This window comes from Ammospiza nelsoni, chromosome 2 (assembly GCF_027579445.1).
Source record: "Ammospiza nelsoni isolate bAmmNel1 chromosome 2, bAmmNel1.pri, whole genome shotgun sequence".
Lineage (NCBI taxonomy): Eukaryota > Metazoa > Chordata > Aves > Passeriformes > Passerellidae > Ammospiza > Ammospiza nelsoni.
Window position 1 is genome coordinate 111,281,147 of NC_080634.1, and position 20,275 is coordinate 111,301,421.

General features: G+C 41.5%; 1 protein-coding gene across 2 annotated transcripts in view; it reads right to left on the reverse strand.

The window, feature by feature from the left end:
- Positions 1-679: 679 nt before the first annotated feature.
- Positions 680-20,275, reverse strand: part of SRPX (sushi repeat containing protein X-linked) — a 39,007-nt gene continuing 19,411 nt past the window's right edge. Inside the window, exons 2-10 of one of the 2 annotated variants that reach the window (XM_059466040.1) lie at positions 19,758-19,817; positions 13,997-14,188; positions 13,216-13,392; positions 8,490-8,616; positions 6,625-6,746; positions 5,816-5,995; positions 5,182-5,315; positions 3,734-3,855; positions 680-1,709 (exon numbers count right to left, since the gene is read on the reverse strand). In XM_059466040.1, the coding sequence (XP_059322023.1) occupies positions 1,529-1,709; positions 3,734-3,855; positions 5,182-5,315; positions 5,816-5,995; positions 6,625-6,746; positions 8,490-8,616; positions 13,216-13,392; positions 13,997-14,188; positions 19,758-19,817 (1,295 nt within the window). In that variant the 3' untranslated portion in view covers positions 680-1,528. Of the gene's footprint in view, positions 1,710-3,733; positions 3,856-5,181; positions 5,316-5,815; positions 5,996-6,624; positions 6,747-8,489; positions 8,617-13,215; positions 13,393-13,996; positions 14,189-19,553; positions 19,627-19,757; positions 19,818-20,275 lie in introns of those variants that run through there. The other variant, XM_059466041.1, reaches the window with a different exon arrangement.

The following is a 20,275-nucleotide window of genomic DNA, read 5'->3' on the forward strand; positions in this document are numbered from 1 at the left end:
GCATGATGTGTATTCTTTGCTGTGGATTATTGAGACTCTGGGCTGTAATAAAACAAAAGAAATTTTTTCCCTGTTCTGATTGCCTCCTGATATTTTTTTTTATTAAACGGGGAACTTTTTTTGTTAATTTCAAAGTGATGACTTGCAAACAAGTATTTTCACAGCTCTGGAAGTGACAAATCCTTGATAATGTTTCCCTGGAGTAATGTTTCCCTGCCATCAAAACAACAGCCTGGTCTGTCTCCAAGGTGCAGGGGGGAAAAAAAGTCTGCTACTCCAAGACTGCTGGACATTAAAAGCCACAAGCAGAAGTGCAGCAGGTAAGAACATATGTTCCCATTAAGAACTGCAGTACATGGGCCTTAGTAATTACTGTCCATCCTCTACACTGATCACTGCTCCTTCATCATATTCCCTGTGGCAATGACTTCCATGCTCCTGCTATCACCAATTTTGTCCCTGCTGCTGCTGAAAATCAATGCTTGTGTTCCCTCTGGCTCATGCTTTTTGTCTTTGATTGACACTTTTTTTAGTGGAACTAAAAGGCACCAGTGGGTTCCTTATACACTTTCAATGTGAGGCTAATGTCTTTTATAATGGTTTGCAGAAAGATATTTTGAACCAAATTCTGTATCAATCGACCAACTTTAACCCCCAAGTGGAATTTTAGACAACTATCTGTTTGCAGAACAATATTTTATTAATAAAAAGAATTATAAACAGTAAGAAAGAAACCCCAATTTTACACTGAATGAAAAATCCAAAATAAACTCTCAGAAACGTGCCTCAGTTCTTTACTCTCTGTACAAGAAGTTCCATTAGGCAATAAATTCTACATCCACATTCATCCAGTTGTGGGGTCCCCAGCAGGAGGAAGGACATCAACCAGTCAGAGCAAGTCCAGAGAAGGCCACCAAGGTGATCAGAGGGACAGAGCACCTCTCCTGTGAGGAAAGGCTGAGAAAACGGGATTGTTCAGCCTGGAAAAGAGAAGGCTCAGGGGTGACTTAATTGTGGCCTTCCAGTCCCTGAACAGAGCCAACAGGAAAGATGGAGAGGGATTTTTTACAAGAATCTGGAGTGACAGACAAGGGGGAATGGCTTGAACTTGTAAGAGAACAGGTTCAGGTTATATATTAGGGGAAAATTCTTCACTGTGCAGGTGGTGAGGCACTGCCACAGGCTGCCCAGAGAAGCTGTGGCTGCCCCATCCCTGAAAGTGTTCAAGGCCAGGTTGGATGGGGCTCTGAGCAACCCGATCTAGTGCAACAAGTCCCTGTCCATGGCAGCAGGGCTGGAGCTCAATGAGATTTAAAGTCACTTCCAACCCAGACCATTCTATGATCTAAAGATGACTGAAAGTACAAAAGAGCAACCTTCTATGCAGAACAGCTGCATGGCTGGCCAGATTTACCAAGACACAGAAAATCACATCAGTGATTAAAAGCCATGCTTTGTGTAGCACCAAGGAGAGAATTCTGTGGATCAAAAAAAATTCACCGACAACTGCAGGCCCTGAAATGCTGAATTAGGGACATGAGTGACCAATTTCTGCTTGCAGTTTCATCTCATCTTTCCTCAAGGGGAACTTGTCAATAAGGGCAAAAAGCTCAGCTGGGGTTGCTGGGAAGGGGTAGCGCTCCTTGTCCATGCCGTGCTTGTCCATCACCACGATGTTGAAACTGAAATGGGGGATCCTCAGCAGCAGCCTGCAAAGCAAGGAACTGGTTTGTTAAAGGGCAGCACCAGGCTCTTCAGGCTGAGCAGGGGAAGGTGGGCATGGTCACAGGGGCTACACAGAGTGTAGGTTTGGTTTCAGCATTAACAAAGAGCCAGCTAAAGAGCAGGTGCCTGCACGTGTCAAAGTGACTGCACCCAGCTCTGTTCTCTGCCAGTATCCACTGCTGTTACAGGAGTGAAACAAGGTTAGACAAAAAGAAAAAAAAGTATGAACACTGCCTAAAAACCCTTGTGATGAAGCCTGAGTTACAAGTAAGACTATTTCCTTTATTGGCTTCCACTTCTTGGTTTTGCTTGGTATAAAAAGTCACAGTAAGAAAAATCAGGACAAAATTATTGGAGTCTGCTTTCACTGCTTCCTAATAATAACAATCATCTGTGACTCTAATTTTAGAGGAACAAAAGCCACTGCTAATCATGGAGGAGTCTTTCCAAAGTGGTGGAAGTGGTCATTTAAACTCCTCTAGTAGCAAAAGCTACATAAGTAACAAAAGTTTATCTGTAGTGCTCTTTTCATCTTTTGCTTGAAGGAGTAATGTACTAGAAGATGCCTGGATATGCAGTCAGTCAACATCATTAGTGTGGGGTAAATAAATTCAGACAGCCATGAGAGAATGAGAGAAAGCTGCCATGAAGAAGAATCTGGGGGGATTTTTGCAAAGGTGTGAAGCACCAAAATTGGCCTTCCTTAGCCTCCTAACAAGTTTGAGGGCTCTAGGCATAGTCTTGTTGCAATCAGGGAGCTTGGCCATTAAATTCAAACTAAAATAAACATTAAAGCTAAGCAATAGTGAAAGAAAACTACATTCATCTTGTGCCATATATTACCTAAGAAAAAATGCTTCTAAAAATTGAAATGCTAAATTTCTGTGCTTTCCAAAGTTTAACTGGGGCACTTGTGCTCATTAGCTTACTGAAATGTCAATTCTGGACAACACCTTTATTCTTAAGAGTGCATTTCATATTGATTTGAGCACCTTGCAGAACTAGAAAGCTGTAATTCACACACAAAGCAACAACAAAGAAAAAACTTTCACTGAGTGCAGGGCAGGTCATACTATAGCAATTTATGAAATGTAGCTTCATTAAAGGTTGCAAGAAACCAGGGAATGAGACGTTAAGAGAGCTCATTATTTTCTACAGAGCCACAAGAAAACCATTTCAACTTTAGTAAAAGTATCCTTTTTCTTTTATTGAGAACAGTTTTTTTAAAATATTTTTTAAAAATCCCCTCTCTGCTGTGTCAGCAATTTTCATTGTCTCCAATTAAAACTTACTCCCTTTCCTCAGGCATATCATAGATCATGTTGCTTAAAATGCTCCTTGACTTTTTTCTAAACAACTCCTTCTTTTCCTGCCAATGTGGCCTTCACTGTTGGCTTTTTTTCCTCTTCCAGTCCTTAGGAAATGCTGGCATTTGAAGTGTTTCTTTCAAGTGAAAGCCAATCCTCTGCCAGTCTAAACCCAAGTCAAAACAGTTCAGGCACCTCAGTAGAACTGCTGATGCTGCAGTCAGGCTGGGGAGGCTGAGATAATTTCCTCTTTGAAATACTGCCCATCTCATTCCTACATATGGGACTTGAAAGAGTTTCCCCTTTAGCCTGGCCACAACCACCAGCAGCCCTGGAGTAGGGGATGAGCTGTCTCTGCCATTTGGGACTGTCCTTGCAAAGGAGCAACTCCAACACAAATACAGACAGACTCTGAAGTGTTTTCAGTGGCAGCACCCAAAAATACAGACTTATAGGCCTATGAATACAGTCATACTATATATATAATTAAATAAATTTGTTATTGTGTTTTAATTTGCTGTAATTTAATTACATAGCCAGCAAATTAATCCCCAAGTGTGCTCACCAGTACCTACTTTGCAGTGTCTAGCTGTGTACATTAGAGTAGAACACGTGGCATTTGCAAAATAAGCTGCAGGGATAAAAAGCAATGCAACTTGCAGGATAAGGTGCAAACACACAGCAGTGGGAGTTTCCTTTACCTGAGCTGCAGGGTAAGTGATGGGGGCAGCAGCTTCACTCCTATTCTTCCTATCAGTTTTGGGAAGACACCCACCAGCTCCACCACGGTGACGTGTCGCAGGTCTAACCCACACTGTGCTGGCTGCAGGGGTTCAGAGGAGAGAGAGGGGAGGGTTGGTTATCCCTGAGAGAACAGGGGGATGCTCTGAGTGTGCAGCAAGGGTTCACAGAGTCCCCTCTGCTTAAGTCAGTTAAATGATTTAAACTGATTTGAGAGCATGTTTTGCAAACACTCAAATTGTCACAGCAAAGAACTGGAGCTTCGTGACTCCAGGGGAGGTTAAGTAACAAATTCTCAGATACTCTAAGAAAACCAACATAGAGGGACCACCTAGGAGAAATATCAACTTGTCTCTGTAGTTATATGAGAAGATGCCAGGATGCCAAACATTGTACCAATAACCTAACTTGGCAATCAAAGCAAATTATGTGAAACAGAAGTTGACTGTAGAAAGTTTTCTTCCCTGCCAACTCATTTGCCTGCTGCCAAGAAGTGGAAAATGTACCATAGCCATTAAATTCAGTTTGATCAATATACTGAATTTTCTTGCCAAGTTTATCTAATAGGGAAAAGGAGCTAAAAGGAGCTGCTTTTGGGTTGTTTTTTTTTTTTTTTTCCTTAAATACAAGTATAATTTAAGACAGCAGTAAAAATCATCATCACAGTCATATCTCAATGATTATTTATACTGCATTTTGTTACAATTTGTGAGAAGAAAAAGCAAGATAGGAACACTTGTAGCTGTGAAAGAATACAGGACTGATTCTTTCCCTGAGGACACAGGTACACTTTTAGATCTAGCCCTCAGACCAGCAAAAAGCTAACAAAGGCATCACACTTACAACACATAAGAAGGAAAATTACCAGGTGTTTTGGGGTTTTTTGAACAAAACACCCCAATGTTATCTCCAGCACTCTGGATGATTTCTGTGCTGCGTCTCTGATCCTTTGTTTGCTGGTGCACTTTTTATTTCTGAAGCTATTCACATTTCCTTACATTGTAGTTGCAAATTCTGGGGGCCTGGTCTGCATGAGCTGCTTAAGAGCTGGGGGGTTGGGTTTGTGGTTGTTTTTAAAACTTCTTTAGCAGCTGAGATAGGGAATTATTATTGAGCATGAGTTAAATTTATCTGGGGAGAATGGAAGGGCCAGAACTGCCTGGGATTGAGTGACTGGTCAGAGGCAGCACAATCCAGAATGGGGCTGAGTTAAAGACTGGGGGGATATTTCAACTCAAACCCCTGTGAAAAGGATTAATCTGGAACCATGACTGCTTGAGCCAGATCTTTCAGTGGCTACAATATAAAAGCTGAAGCTTTTGGATTTATGTAAAACAGTGGAGCTTGTTCTCTTGTGTCTTTCTTTAAAAAAAAAAAAGGTTGCATATTCCTCTTAAATGTGTTTTACCTGCAGCATCCCCAGCTGCATCCTGTAGAAGAAGTTAGCAGCAGTAGGAGTTGAAATAATCAGCAGTCTCCGCTTCTCATAAAATTGATCCAGAAGTGCAGCTGCAGTCCTCACATTCACATTAATATTCATGGCTGGAATAAAATTAAAACAAAAGTTAGGAAGCACACTGAAAACAGGTCAATTTCTAGAGGCAGAGTTCAACAGCAGAAACACAAGAACAAGAATCAATAATAAAGAAGACATGAGTAAAATGCTGGCCTCATTGAAGCCAACAATTTTACTGTAGACTGTTCTAGCTTGCACAGTGGATTGACTCCAGAATGTGACATTTTGTAGAAAGCTTTGAGCTAAAACAAACTCTAGGAAAGGGCAGTCAAAGGTGGCAAAGGCTCCAGCTGTTAAGCGCAAACTGACAAAGAAGACAAAAACGATGCTAAGTTTCCTACCTCTAAGACAATGCAGCTGTATTTCACCCCACAGCACCTTCCCAAATTCTCATTGCCCTAAGTTTCTTTCCTCTGGGACACAGCAGCTCTATTCCACCCCACACCCATCCTCTTCCCAAATTCTCACTGCCCTCAGCACCCCTGTGCTGGATTCCTCCTGGCAGAGTGGTGAAATACTCACGTACGTGCACAGGTTGGCTCCACTCCTGACCACCCCAAGTTGTACTGGCAGACTCGAGCTGGGCTGCCTTGCAGCTCGTAGCCACCAATGCAGGAGAACTCACAGGTAGCACCATAGTTATTGCCATCACCTGAGCACTTGATGTAGCCATTATCTGGGGCATTCAACTTCACACAGCGCCTGACTTTGAGCAAAAGAAAAAACAAAACAAAATGAAAGACACAGCATGAATCACCATTTGTTACTGAGGCAGTACAGGTCAGTGGAATACCAGTACCAAAGACATTTTCTGTTTGCTTTCTGTGTTATTAGTCATGCACTTAAAAACCCCAAACAACCAACCTGAACTCCCCCATCCCTCAACTCTAATGTAAAATGAAACAGATGTGTAGGTGTATGCATGGGACAAAAGGTCATGGAGCACAAAGGGCTGAAGCTGAAAACCATAGGTCACCTCTGTATATTCAACTCCAGAGGTCAACATCTGGGCCTGTGAAAGGGCAGCCCTGCCAGCCCTTCACCTCTTTGTTTCAGCAGCTCACAGGGCTGTGTAGCAGGAGAAGCTGGAAGGAGGGAAGGGATGTGGAGCTGGAGGCAGGGCTGAGCAAAGCAGCTCTTCCTGGATGTGCAGCAATGCTGCAGAGCTGGCCCCCAGGGTCTTCAGCAAGACTCTGTTCTCCCTTTCAGCATCATCACAGGAGTTTATACACACAGACAAATGCAGATAAATACAGAAATGAGGACATTTTCAAATTGCCTGCTAAGCCAGGTGCAAATCAGTGTCTGCATTTACAAGTAAAACATCATCCTTACCTCTGACTTTAACAAGAAATTTGCAGGTGCCTTTGTTTCCAGCTCTGTCATACACAGTATATTGGATTTTGTGGTCGCCTTCTGGAAAATGTGACCCTGGTGGCAGGCCTTTTAAAATAACACTAAACCAAGAGATAAAACAGGACAGACACTCATAAATTCACCAGCATTTATTTACTCACAGTGCTGTAAAAGCCTGAAAGAGGGATGTTTGTGGCATGATAGGATTTTCTGGCTGTCTGCAGGACAGAAGACTTGAGAGTAGGCAAAGGAAGAAGCTGGGCAGCAGCAACCAGAGTATTTAAATTTGCAACCTACAGCCCACCCTGTTGAGACAAGGGTGTTGGAGTGGGCAGGGTCTGCTCCCTTCCTATAAAACAAACCAGTGTAGCCAAGCCCATCATGCCCAGAGGAGCTCAAACTTCCTTCTCCTTACACAAGAAAAAGTCAACACTAAAAAAGAAAACTTCCAGCCTCTTACAGTGGGGATGTATTCCCATCTGGCTGCTCTGAACTGCTCCAGTGATTGTCATTTGTGAGTGTTAATATCAGAAATGGAACAGAAAGTGAGATTCAGTGTCACAGCAGAAGGGTGTGGTGATCCACAGCAGCATTTTCACCTGGAATTTGCCCCTGTCTTGCAAACAAGGTGGGAGAATTATGTGTAAAACATAATCTCAGTATTGAAGCAGAGAGCATGTAACCAAAGAGGTTTCCATGTAATGGAAAAGCTTTTGTACTCCTGAAACTGTGTATTTAAGAAAAGTACTGCATACTGTATAAAAAAGAAGAGCTTAGCAATATTTTATAAAATAGAGATATGATTTGTGGAAAAGCTTCCACTGAACTAAGGGCTTGGCTCTTCTGAGCTGACAACAGTTACTTGTATGACAGAGTCTACATGGGATACTCCCCATTTTTTTGCCTATCAGACACTCCTCTGTCAAAAAGACTTAGGAATGTCTTCATTCTGACATTTTTGAAGTTTTTACTTTACCAGGTGTAGTTTTTGATGTTGTTAACTGTCACCAAGTTGTTACATCAGACCTCAATGCCAATTAATTTTTAATTATGTAATGAATTCTTCTTTATGAAATTATTAAATTATAGCAATAAAAGGGTAATATCATTGTCTTTCATTAGTTTTTTGTATTCACATGAAACTGTAAACATCTTCAAGCTTTACAACTTTGAGCTTTTAAGCTTAACCAGTCCACTAATGTAATGATGTAACCTGCTTACTGAAAGAAACAATTTTCCATGCTCCCACCATTACAGTAATCCAGATAGACTAACCTAAATCCTGCATGATAAAAATGGGAAAATCAGAGACAGTAGTAGAGGTGAGAAGGGTGAGAAGTATACCCTGTTCTTCTGGAAAATGGGACTGTAAAACCATAGAAAGTGACAAAGAGTTTTTGAACTGTAATTTCTAAATCCAATATTTAAATCCATCCAGGTTCCAAACAAGAAATGTAACTTTAAAGGTAACTGCAGAATCCTGGGACATCAGCAGCCGGCACTACCTTAGGAAGAAACCTAAAGAAGATTGCAGATTTTATTTTGTGACACACCTTGGTTTTTTTTAAGACAGTCAAACTTACCTCTTCTGTTACCTGCAATGCACTACTCTGTTTTCATTGTTATGTACAAAAGGTTACTTGGTCCAAGAAAAGTTGTTAATTATGAGACCCGCAAAGAAACTGCAAAACACCTCCAAACACGCGATTCTTTATAGAGCAGTGATATGTGACAGCCAGAAAAAAGCACCTTGGATGAATGAAGGGAAAAGGGTACCTGGCCTGCTGAATTGCTAACAGGAGGGTAAGGAGGAGGAAGAGCACAGTGCAGAGCCTTTCACCTACTCGGTGAGGATGCCGTCGGCGGTGTCCCGTCCCTCGGGCGTGTCCCAGAACACGCGCACTGTCAGCTTGTTGGGCTCCGCCGACTTCTCCTTCACGCTCGGGCACTGGATCCTCGGGGGCTCAGTGTCTGTGAAATGAATGTGACAAAGAAGGGCACTGGAGCATCTGCCATAGCTCTGCATTTCCTCCACAGCTCCTTCCCTGCTGTCAGCCCAGGACCACCTCCAGCTGGCCTCCTCAGCCCTGGATTCATCACAGCCAAGGTTCATGGAGCCTTCACTTCTCACCTTTTTGTAAGAAGAGCTGACAGTGATCAGCCCTTTGCAAATGCAGAAAACCCAACTAAAAGTAGTTACTGTAAATTTCTGTACATAGCTCAGTTAAAAAGTCATTTTGGATGGCTTTGAACTCCAAGGAGGGATGTCCAACGTCACACCCAGGGAGTCTGGATGTTCTGTTTATCTGCATCCTTTTCTTTGTCCATCTGTGCAGTTGACAGCACCCAGGACATCCCTGTGGCTGTCCTGAGCAGCCAAGACCCCTGCCAGGGGGCTCAGAGACCCTGGCATAGAGCCAAGATGCCTGTGGTTTTGATTATGACCTGTGGAGCAAGTTACCAACCTTAGATGAAAATCTGCAAGCCACGACAAATAAAGTAGAATGATAGTGAATTTATCACGAGGTGAAAAAGTAGATTTTGAGGTTTTTTAGAATGGAGGTTCAGGGGGGCAAGATGGAGGGATCTGGGCATGTCCTGCCTTTCTGCTTCTTCTTCTTGGCGTCCATCTTCTGCTGTGGTGTTGGCACTTACAAATTGGTTTAGAGTAGAAGCTCACTGTCTAACACAGGTGATAGGTACTGGAAAGTAACTGTAAACATTGTACATGTAGTTTTTAGTATAAAGACATAACACCACCCCAAAGGCAGGCAGAGAGCCTGGACTGTCCTGCTGAGCACACCTCAGCTGGACAGGAGAAGGAATTTTATAGATAAGATACAATAAACAACCTTGAGACCGAGAAATGAAGAGCTCTGACTCCTCCTTCAAGCACCAGGCTGGGAAAAGAGACTTTAACATTTCTCAGGGCCACTCTGACAAGCTAGAGACCCCAACATGCAGTAGTTGATGTGATTAAGAGCATTTTTAAAGCACACTGAACATCAATATATCTCTGCATGGTAACTTTGCATGTTACTCTTAACATGCTGGTTATTTTTCCTGCAGTAATGGCAAAATGAGAAACAGAAGACTGGCACAATTACCATTTTTGTGGAGAATCAATGCTGCATTTGATTTTTTCCAAGTAACTCTTATGATAATGTCTTACATCAGTAGTCAGCACTACTAGGACAAGCATCCCATCAATACAGGCTCAGGATGTGACAAAAGGATGACTTAGCCTGGTGACAGCCATTTACCACAACCTCTGTTATACAAACTGCAGGAAAAGGCAATCTTTCCAGAAGAAAAGACTGGGACATTTTTCAATCTTCTAGAGGAAAATATCTATTTCAATACATGTTACAGTGCATTAAAGATATAATGAAAATATTATTCAAGTGAGTATTGGCATTTTTAGATAACTAATAACCAAAACCAGCCATACATTGATTTTTCTTTTAATCAAAATTATTTCAGCAACATGAGGGATATCCTTCCTCTTACAGGGTGGGGGCAGGAGACAGTCTGCTTTGTTAGGACAGAATACTCACTAACTATAAGGACTTCTGTACATCACTGCTAAAACATATCTAATTTTTAAAAAATAAACCTTTTTTTTCTTCCTTTTAATGAATACATGTTTGACAACTGAAAGGCCTTATGCCTCTCCTACATGGATCTTCACTGCTGTACTGCAAAGCCCACATAATTTAGGGCAAAAATGCTACCCAGTCCAACTGCAGTATAAAAGGGTAGAGGAAAGGCCCTTGTTTTCAAGAGCACTTCAAGTTCAGGTCTGAAGTAATTTTAGCCATACTCAATGCCAAAAGCTGTGGAATCCCCAGGACACTTCCATGACATGAAGTTTACCAGCCCATGCCTCTGATCACAAGTAGCATCCCTACTGTGCACAGTGCAACTCACTGTCTATCAAAGTTAAGAAATCAAGCAGCCTTTTGCCTTTGTATTTCATTGCTCTCCTCAGTTTCACTCCTCAGCTCTTCAGCCAGTTCTCTCCTGGCCACTGTGTAGGCTGCAGCTCTGTAACTTCTGCATTACACTAAGCAACAAGTCTTCAACTGCAAATGTCATTGTACTGTTAGAATTATGCCTGGCCACAATTATGTCTGTGATGTCTGGTCACAAAAAAATCTCTGTCCTACCTATCAAGAGGTCCAAATATAACCTTATTAAACAGTCTGCTAACAGCAGATCTCAGTATTTGCATACAGGAGCTGTGTGCACACAAGATTTGAAGGGATCTTCTCCAAACTATGGAGCATTACCACAACTTAAATCTTAGTGTTACTTTTACTGGGTTACTTGGGACTTGTAATCCTATGCAACAACTGGGACTGGAAACCCTGTGCAACAACTACTCTGCATTTTTGAAATAAAAAAGAAGAGTTAGTGCTAACTTAGCCTCTTTTCTTTACTGCTTAAAGTACTTGCTTACTTTACTCTGCAAGACAGGATCCTTTGTAATAAGCTCACCATCTCTGCACACAGATGAGCTTCTGAAAGTGCCAGGAAATACAGGACAATATTTTATCATTTCCAAATGTAAAAGGTTTGTTTTTCTTCCTCTGCCCACACCAATGAGAAGGACAAAGCTTGTTTTTACACCAAAAACAAGAGACAGCACAAACAGTCTAGACCCAAGCAGCTCATTTCTACATTTGTACAACACCAAATCACAGGAAACCTGAATAATACTTTATGAACATCAGGCCACAGTGGAGAGGCTCCAAAGCCATTTGCCAACCTAGACTGAGCCACAGGCATTCTGAGGAAAACCAAATTATCATAGACACAAGACACTAAGCACAAACACTTTACCACCCACATGCTTTAAATTACTAGCAGTCATTTCAGATGGCCAAAGAAATAGTTTCCTTTGTGAGTGGCTGCTGAAGCATTTTTCAGAGGCTTCCCAGAAACAGGAGCAGCAGGCTGAGACTTCACTATGTGCTGACATTTCATTAGTAGTCAGAAAAGTTAAATCTCAATATTTGATTATCTCTCTACTGATTTATGTATATGGAAATACTTCTTCCAGCTGAGGTTCCCAGGAGACCACTGGCTATGTAATGAAAATTGCTGTCATAACTGGAGTGACCTAGGCTGAAATTTAAATTAGCTCACTGCAAACATGCTGGTAACTACAATCCATTCACATTCTCTGCATATATTTGAAGACTGTGATCCCAGGGAAGAAAAACAGTTCAGACAATGGGTTGTTGTGGGGATCCCAGATGTTGGTTTCTCTGGGTTTGGATTGAAGGCACTTTAGACTGTAGTTCATGTTCAGACTCAGGTGTTTATTATTTCTTATCAGTAAAGCAGTCTCACTACTGTGAGTTTGGCAGCTTTTCATTAGAAGGCACAAATGGCCAACAATATCTTGGTACAAGGTCTTTTAAGACTAAACTATCCAATTAAGAACTGACACCTAGATGATTTTCCCTTTTAACCCAATCACTGATCCCAAAGAGCTGCAATGGGGACTTTTCTGCCCAATCACAAAATGCCACCCAAACCCATGGAGAAGGAGGAAGAAGAAGCATGAAGAAGAAACCCAGGACAACACCCTGTGCCCTCCATCTTGCTTCCATCCACAACATACAAAAAACCCCAAAACCTCAATTTCTCACCAAGTGATACACCTACACTGCTCTCTGTAATCTATTTCACACTTTTGTGGATTCCAGTCTATCTTGAAGTTTAGGAAACTTTCTCCATGAATGAGAGTCAAAGTCACTGCTCCCCTGGGGGTCAGGGCACCCCAAAGCAGACAGGGAAATATTCCTGGTGCTCTGGGTTCCCACAGGTTTACTCTCAAACCTGTTTTTAATCATTAAGCAGAATGTGTGACAGATTCCAGCACAGAGAACATGCTGGAAGAGCAGCACAGTAAGCACAGTCTATGAAGAAGTCACTCAGGAATAACCAAAGGCTATTACAAGCATTGTGAAGTGCTGGCCATTTACACCAGACTCATCTCTATTAAAGTGCCAATGCTGGGCTACTCGCTTTGGACTGAAAGTACTGAGTGACAGAACCTTGCACCCTTGGAAAACTGCTCTCTGCTTCCTAAGAGGGACAGGATCGGTGCAATTTTGCCCGCTGGGTGGGAAGAATGATGCATCTCCATGATATCAGAAGGCTAATTAATTACTTTACCATACTATATTATTCTGTATCATATTACATCTAAACTGAAACCAAACAATAAGTCAACTGAACAAAATCTCATGACTGTCTCCTGACCAACCATCAGGAGATTGGTCAAGAAAACAAAACACTCACACCAGAATCCAATTACCAAATCCCTTCAGGTAAACAATCTTCCATAATGCATTCCACTTGTGCACAAACACGGGCCAGGCAAATGAGACAAGAATTGTTTTGATCGTTCTCTTCTCTGCCTCTCTCAGGTTCAGAGAATGTGAATCCCACTGGACAGTAGCTTTTTCTCCCCATGAACTGGATCCAAAAGGCCTTTTGGAGCTGATGTGTGCAGGTCCCTTGGGATGACACCACACACCCCAACACGTCACTCACCCACACAGGCTGCCGGGCGGCCGCTCCAGGCCTTGCTGTCCATGCAGGTGACGATGCGGTCCCCCTTGAGCTGGTACCCTGGGGAGCAGTAGTACTCACACCTCGAGCCAAAGTAGGCACCATCCAAACACTTGAAGCCCCCGTTGGTTGGCATGGACAAGGCAGGGCAACGCTTTTCTGGAAAAGGAAACAGAGACTTCTGGAAACTTGTTACCCTCCCTCCCTTGTTACCCTCCCACTGAAACTCATTACAATGGGATACTACACAGAAATAAAGGCACAGCTGGCAAACAAGTGGAAGGAAGTCTTGTTCCATGTGAGGTTTTTTTACACTGTTCTCATTAGCTGCATTTCAAATTTAACTCTGATACAATATTTAATGAGAAAAGGGATGACAAGTACCTATTCGTCTCTTCTCAGAAAATGTTTTACTTTAAGGGTCCATTTAGATACCTAGTACAAACTGTGTCAACTTAGAAAGTCTAAGATAGGCAATATTTTAAAAGAGCTTTATGGCTCTGTCATAAGCCTATTCCCACAAATCAAAATCTCACATTGATAAAATATTCCCTGCCATGAGTGTTTGTACCACTGAGACGCTTATCATGTCATGCACACCTGTGAGACCCCCAACAACAAACTAATCTACATATCTAAGCATTCTGCCAAATAAACCAATAAAAATAAACCAATCCAAAAATCAGTTTCAATGGCAAATAAGAATTTATTGTCTGAGCTGGGGCACAAGTCACACACACACACAGATTTTGCAACCACTTACGTTTGCAGAGCACCTTCCCAGACCAGCGTTTGCTCGACTGACAAACCAGCTGGTGAGGGCCATGCAGCTCGTAGCCCTTCTGACAGCGAATATCACATCTTGTGCCCAACACATTCTTGTAATATTCCCCTTGAGGTGTCCTGCAGTTTGCATAACCATGTTTCACTTTAATGGGCGAGCACCATGGTGTTTCTGACACAGAGAAGAAAAATGTAAAAGTTCATAGCAATTAGAAAAATGTAGAAGTTCAGACACAAATATAAAATCACTTTGCTTAACCAAGGTCACAGAGACAAAAAGTAAAAAACCCTCAAATTTAAAAAGCCATCAATCTTTAAATTGGAGAACACTGCAGAGGTGCACTTATACATGAGGAGGTCAGCCCTTTAAAGAATGAAAGCTCTTTTTTATGACAAACATTAAAGATTGTAGCCATTATATTGGACGGGTTGTGAGTGCAGGTGGGGTTTTACTATGCTTTTTGTCCACGGAATAAGTGTGCCACCATGTGGGCAGTTTGATGACAACTGAGTCATTTTTCCCTCTTGTTTTTAACGAGACACATTCAACTTTGTTAGATCGTTTGCTCTTTGATAGAAGTTTGCACTAGGAACACCCTGATCAAGCTGCAGCTGCCAGCTTTCAACATTTAGCTTAGTGCTCATTAAAAAAAATTTAAATTCTGTTTCCAAATAATCTGCCTTGCAAAACTCAGTGATGGTTCAAGCCTTCTCACAGTTAGCAGATACCACTTACATAAATCATATTGCCAACATGTCACATTGAACCTGCTCCAAATGAACCTTTACTAACTGGCCAGGCCTATGCTGTAAAATATTCAGGATATGGGTACCCCCACCTTGTGAGGATTTACCACCACATGTAGTGCTGGTGAGAAGAATATCAAGTAGAGATTTCCCTTCCCAGCCAAAGTTTCAAATTCTTGGTTTAGCTTTGACAAGAGGGTGCACCAAGAAAATGGGCAGCACCGCAATAGAAGTTTTCTACACAAGAGTGACTAAGCCTGCCCCTTTCTCAGATCCAAGATTTGAAAAGCATGTCTTGGGAGAGGAGAGAGGGAGGGACTGCAAAGCAAAAAGGAAAAATGACAAATGCTGAAATCCTGCGTGACATGAGAGAGGGGCATGAAAAAACATTGGAATTTTGCAAGGAAGGTGAAAAAGAAACCCTGAACAAACAAAACACAGGATTTTTAGCCTTCATACTTACAGTCACAAACAATATTAAAAAAAAAATATTCTAGATCACGTTTGGCAGATGTTCACTGCTAGCTCAATTCCCACAGTTATTAATTGCATTTTCCTATACTAGTTGGATCAGCACCATACATAAACAAACAACAATCAATACAGCATTTCTCATACATGGAATATTTATATTCAGTGTGCCACCTCTCTAGGACATTTACACTTTCCCAACAGAAACTACACTTTACATCTGTATTTTTCAGTGCTGGTCCTGAACAAACACAAATAACATCTGCAGACTAAAATCAGAGACTAATTATCAATCTAGATATGTGCCTAGACCAAGGGCACATTTCCTCTAGACTAGTCCATTTCTGAAGCAGTTGTACTGCGACATGCTTATTTTTGTCTTTCAGCAATACAAGTAAAAAACCCTTTACAAAGATGTGTAGGTGAAATTATTCCCAGTGTCACCAAATACACAGTGGTACTGAGGCACAGGACACAAGCAGGCCAGTCCAACAGCACCCCTCAGGTTAAGGGTAAAGTACAGTTCAGCTTTTTGGCTCAGCCACACAATCATCCCAGCTCTGTTTCTTCCCACCTATAAGCCTGTTTTCTGAATGTCAAATGCATCCTCTGCTATTTACCTTACAATTATGCAAAGTGCTATGGTGGAGAGTGGGTTTTGGCTTGGGGGTTTGATTTTTTTTTAGAACTATTTCCTGTCCTTCACCCTGATCTCTATCCCACAGCTCCCACAACACATTTAAAAAATCCCCACATCCACTGCCTTGGGCCATTTTGTTGAGGGGCTGTACCACAGTGGCTCCCATTTTTCATGTTTGTTGTGCACCAAATGACAACTGAGACAACAGATGAGGAGTGTGAGCTAACGGGAACAGAAATCAACTGCTGAAAAAATGAGTGATGCCAACACCCAGCTCTGCCTCCTTAACTGCTACTCCAGGGCTGCTGGTGCAGTCTCAGCACCACCTCTGACCACTCTCTGGGGGAAGCCACACATCTTGGATTCACAGCCTCTGTCTCATTCACCTCCTGGGGAAATCCTCCTGGTCCTGAGCTTTCCCACAATCTCTGCTTCAGTGGTTTCATGCCCAAACTCTCCAGCCTTTTTGTCCCACTTGTTCTTCCCACGCTCTGAGACGTCAAACTTCCACTTATTTACATATCCAGGCTTGGAAGATCTCCTTAAATAAGAACTAGGCCTCAGTTTTCCTGCAGAAGGGCTTAAACCTGACGTTACTAAGACAACACTGTCTGCAAGGGCAGGACTGGGGGGATGAAAACTCATTTGGCTGAGCTTTCACCCCAGCCAGTTACGCAATCCTTCAGCAAATCAGTTCAAGACATTTTTGCCTTGGGTTTTCCACACGTATAAACTCCAACTGTATATTGCTGACTTCCTTCGTAAAGGGTGTTAAGACAAATATGCTTTGCATATAAGAGGCTAATAAAAAAATAAAGAGGGCAAAGAATCTGTTTCAGGTATTGTAAATTGCCTGACTTTTTCTGTAAATTTTTGTGGTTTTACAAACACACTTGACTTGAGTAAACAACTACCCACATATTCATATTTTTAAAAGATAACTAACAGGTAAAAGTTGCAGTTTAATGCACAAACACAACACTGAAAAGGAAAAAAGCCTTTCCTGTAGTATCACTACAGCTACAGTGGTTTCCAGAAACAAAACAAGCTCCCACAAAGAAGCAAAATGCATCTTACATTGGACCAAATGATTCTGCCAGAAAGAAAAACAAAAGCAAACATGCTTTTTGGATGCAGATAACTTGAAGAGCTTAGGAGGCACATCTGTTTGATTTAAAACATTACAATGCTTACTCTAGAACTGCTTGTGATTAGAAGAAAGTGGGTGAGGCAGGGTTTACAAGCCATTTACAAATATTGGGGGTTAGACCAAGCAATACTGCTGGAAAAAACCCAGATAACTTGAAAAGCACATTAAACAATACAACAAAGTTTTATATCAAAGTTTGTTTATTTTTAAGTGAAGGCACATATTGGTTTTCAAAGGCTATGCAGATACATAGAGCATTTGTAGAATATTAGGTTTGTGTGAGGCCCCAAGGGGGTACATAAGCTGTTCCCTGCCTCAAGGCAAGATCAGCTGTGTTCCTGAAGGCTTTGGGGATTATAAAAGCTAGAGATTTCCCAGACACCTCTTCTGGAACTTCACCATCTATACCAGGCTCTGTTCACCCAACTGAAATTTGAATTTTTAACTACCAGGACCTATATACTGGTTTCTTGTTTAATAGAAAGTTTGCACCTCAGCATAAAAAAGAACTAAAAAGTCCCTCAGCAATACAACATCCTGAATTTTCACTTAGTAGTGTATCCTGTGTTTGAACCCACTGGAAAACAGGCAGCAAACAGAAATGGCTGAAGCCCAATGTTGCCTTTAGAGCTATGGACACTGCCTAATCATTACAGTATCTGAGAAAACATATATGAATGAGGATCACCAGAGCAGTGGCACTGGAGCTGTAATGAACACAGGAACTGCTGTACTCAGGAAGCCTTTCCTCATGAAATGCGATCAGAGATGCCAAGTCGCAGGAAGGAAAGCACTTTCTAGAGCATCATCTCCCCCAGCCCCTTGAACACTAGCCTCAGCTGAGCCCTTCCTTCACAACCAGCACACCAAGTGACCAGCTGTAATGCTGCTTGCTGCTACACCAGCCACCAGAGCTGATGGTTCACCAGGGAAGAAGGGAAAAACTCCTTAAAAATGCCGTAGGCACAGAAAATCTTGGCCATATTTCTCTGGAAAGCTGAGCAAGTAGTAAAACATCCAGATGAAGACAAAAGGGTTTAGTAGGGGGGTGATTTTCACCCCTCCAAGTAAACTACAATATCTTGTTTGCAGATGGCAAAGAGGATGAATATGTGTGCTTGCTTGCACATGCACATAAAGAAAAATCCAATGCTGCTTGCATATGTGAGCACCAATAACAAAAATCCATTCAATTCCTGTTATTGGTACGTTTTATTTGCTAAGAAATGGGCCACACCCAAAATGCTGGACTGCACATCTGAGGAGAAGCTCTGAAGTTTGCTACACAGCCTGTTTTTCCTTGCTTTGTCTTTCTCCATCCCTTTTCTCCCCCAAACCAACATAAAGAAGTATGCTAATGAAGAATCAGCCTTTTCTGTTCCAATGCTTTATATTCTTATATTCACATTGTCTGCTCCTCAATATTTGGCAGAAGTGCTTCCCAACTTGGGGCAGTTTTTAATGTCTGTGTGAACAAGTCATTATGTTTCACTTACCCTGGTGACATTTTGGCTGACACGAAAATAATCCATTTTGGATCACCATACAAAAGGAATTTACACAGAATCCACATTTTAAATACTTGCCTGCCCTGGCATGAATTGGCATTGATTTATCTTCATGATCTATGAGTTCTTTTTCTATGTGTCTGCAGAGGATCACATGTTAGAAGGCAAAGAAAAAATGGCTTAACCTAAATAAAGCTTTAGAGAATTATTTGTGCACATGTTTGAGAGCAAAATTTTATACTTGAGTATTTTACTGGGAGGAAGATGAGACATTTATGAAAACAGCAACATAGCCATAAAAGCTGTGTCTTCCCTTGGCTGTTCATAAATGTCTGAATTATTTTATGACTTACCTCTTATATGGCCCATTGATTCTTTGCAGAGAATCAATAATGTACAACAAGACATCAATGACCAGTATTTTTAAGTAATCAAAGTGATGATAACTCTAGTACATCCACAGATTAATTTACTAAAAAGAAACAGTTATCATTTAAGCGACAAATGAAATACTACATTTCTTTAGTGTCTAGGCTTCTGAGGAATTTTGGCAGAGGAGAGTGATATTTAGACAAAGGCAGACCTTTTTAGAAAATTGCCACTGCATATGGAAGATTTACTGGTAGCGGCAAAAAACTCCTCACTCTTGCTGAGTGGCAAAGTCTTCCAGAACAGGGAAGAAAACCTGAATTTGCTTTATAAATATGCACATCCCTTCACTCATCCAGCAACACAATTTGGTTTTGGAATGCACACATGCATTTGTAAAACACATTTCACTTGGCACTTCAGGTAGCAGATTAACCTAAAATGCAAGCAATTCTATGGAAAGAAAAAAGTAATGAAAATCAAGTTCTCTTGCATGTACTTCTATGCATTACCATCAGAAAGCCCAGATTTTGAGTCAGCTTATCATTGATGGTTTTGTTAGCATGTATGGATAAGAAAGAGAAGCTCTTCCTGATTTTCATCATTCACAACCTGATCTCCCAGGAGCAAAGGCAATGTAAAAGTTACTTACTCGGGTGCATGAAAGAGCTGGGATCAATATTTGGTCTAATTTCCATTGTTAAAAACAGCAGAAATTAAATCTTGATCTAAATATCCATGAGAAAAAACCATGGAGCTGGATCACCAAGACTGTATAATCCATAGAAAGTAAAAAGAATGAAGCTTTCTGTCAGCAAGCAGTTGATCCTCTTTAGCACACAAGCAAAGCATTCACCTTTGTATCTACTGAGTGCATAAACATCCTCATCATCTTCAAGGGGTGAATATCCTGATCCTACAATAAAAAAGAAGAGAAAAAAAAATGCAGCAAGAAAGGAAATATAAATTAAAAATAAAAGAAAGCTTTGAGAGAAAGACATGCAAGATTAGGATGCAATAATCTATGCAATGTCATCAGCATGCGCTTCTCTGAAGATCAGAGTCATAGCAGACCTACTTTACAGTGAATTTGGAAGGGGCAAATGGATTTGATAATGAAGTGAAATAGTAAATTTCTCTTGGTGCTCCTATTGGAATGTTAAGTGGCATGTGCCAAGTCACAGCTGCTCTGTTACAGCAACCATGTAGGTGAAATGCTGAGCAGAGAGAGCAGAGCAGGCACAGGTGAGGGGGCTCGTCAGAGGTTTCACTATAAAGTGGTTCCATAGTGTCAATGGCAGTGAACAGCCATCAGGCCAAACAGCAAAAGCAAAATGTAAATAACTCAAGTGCAACCATCCTTAATGACCTGTA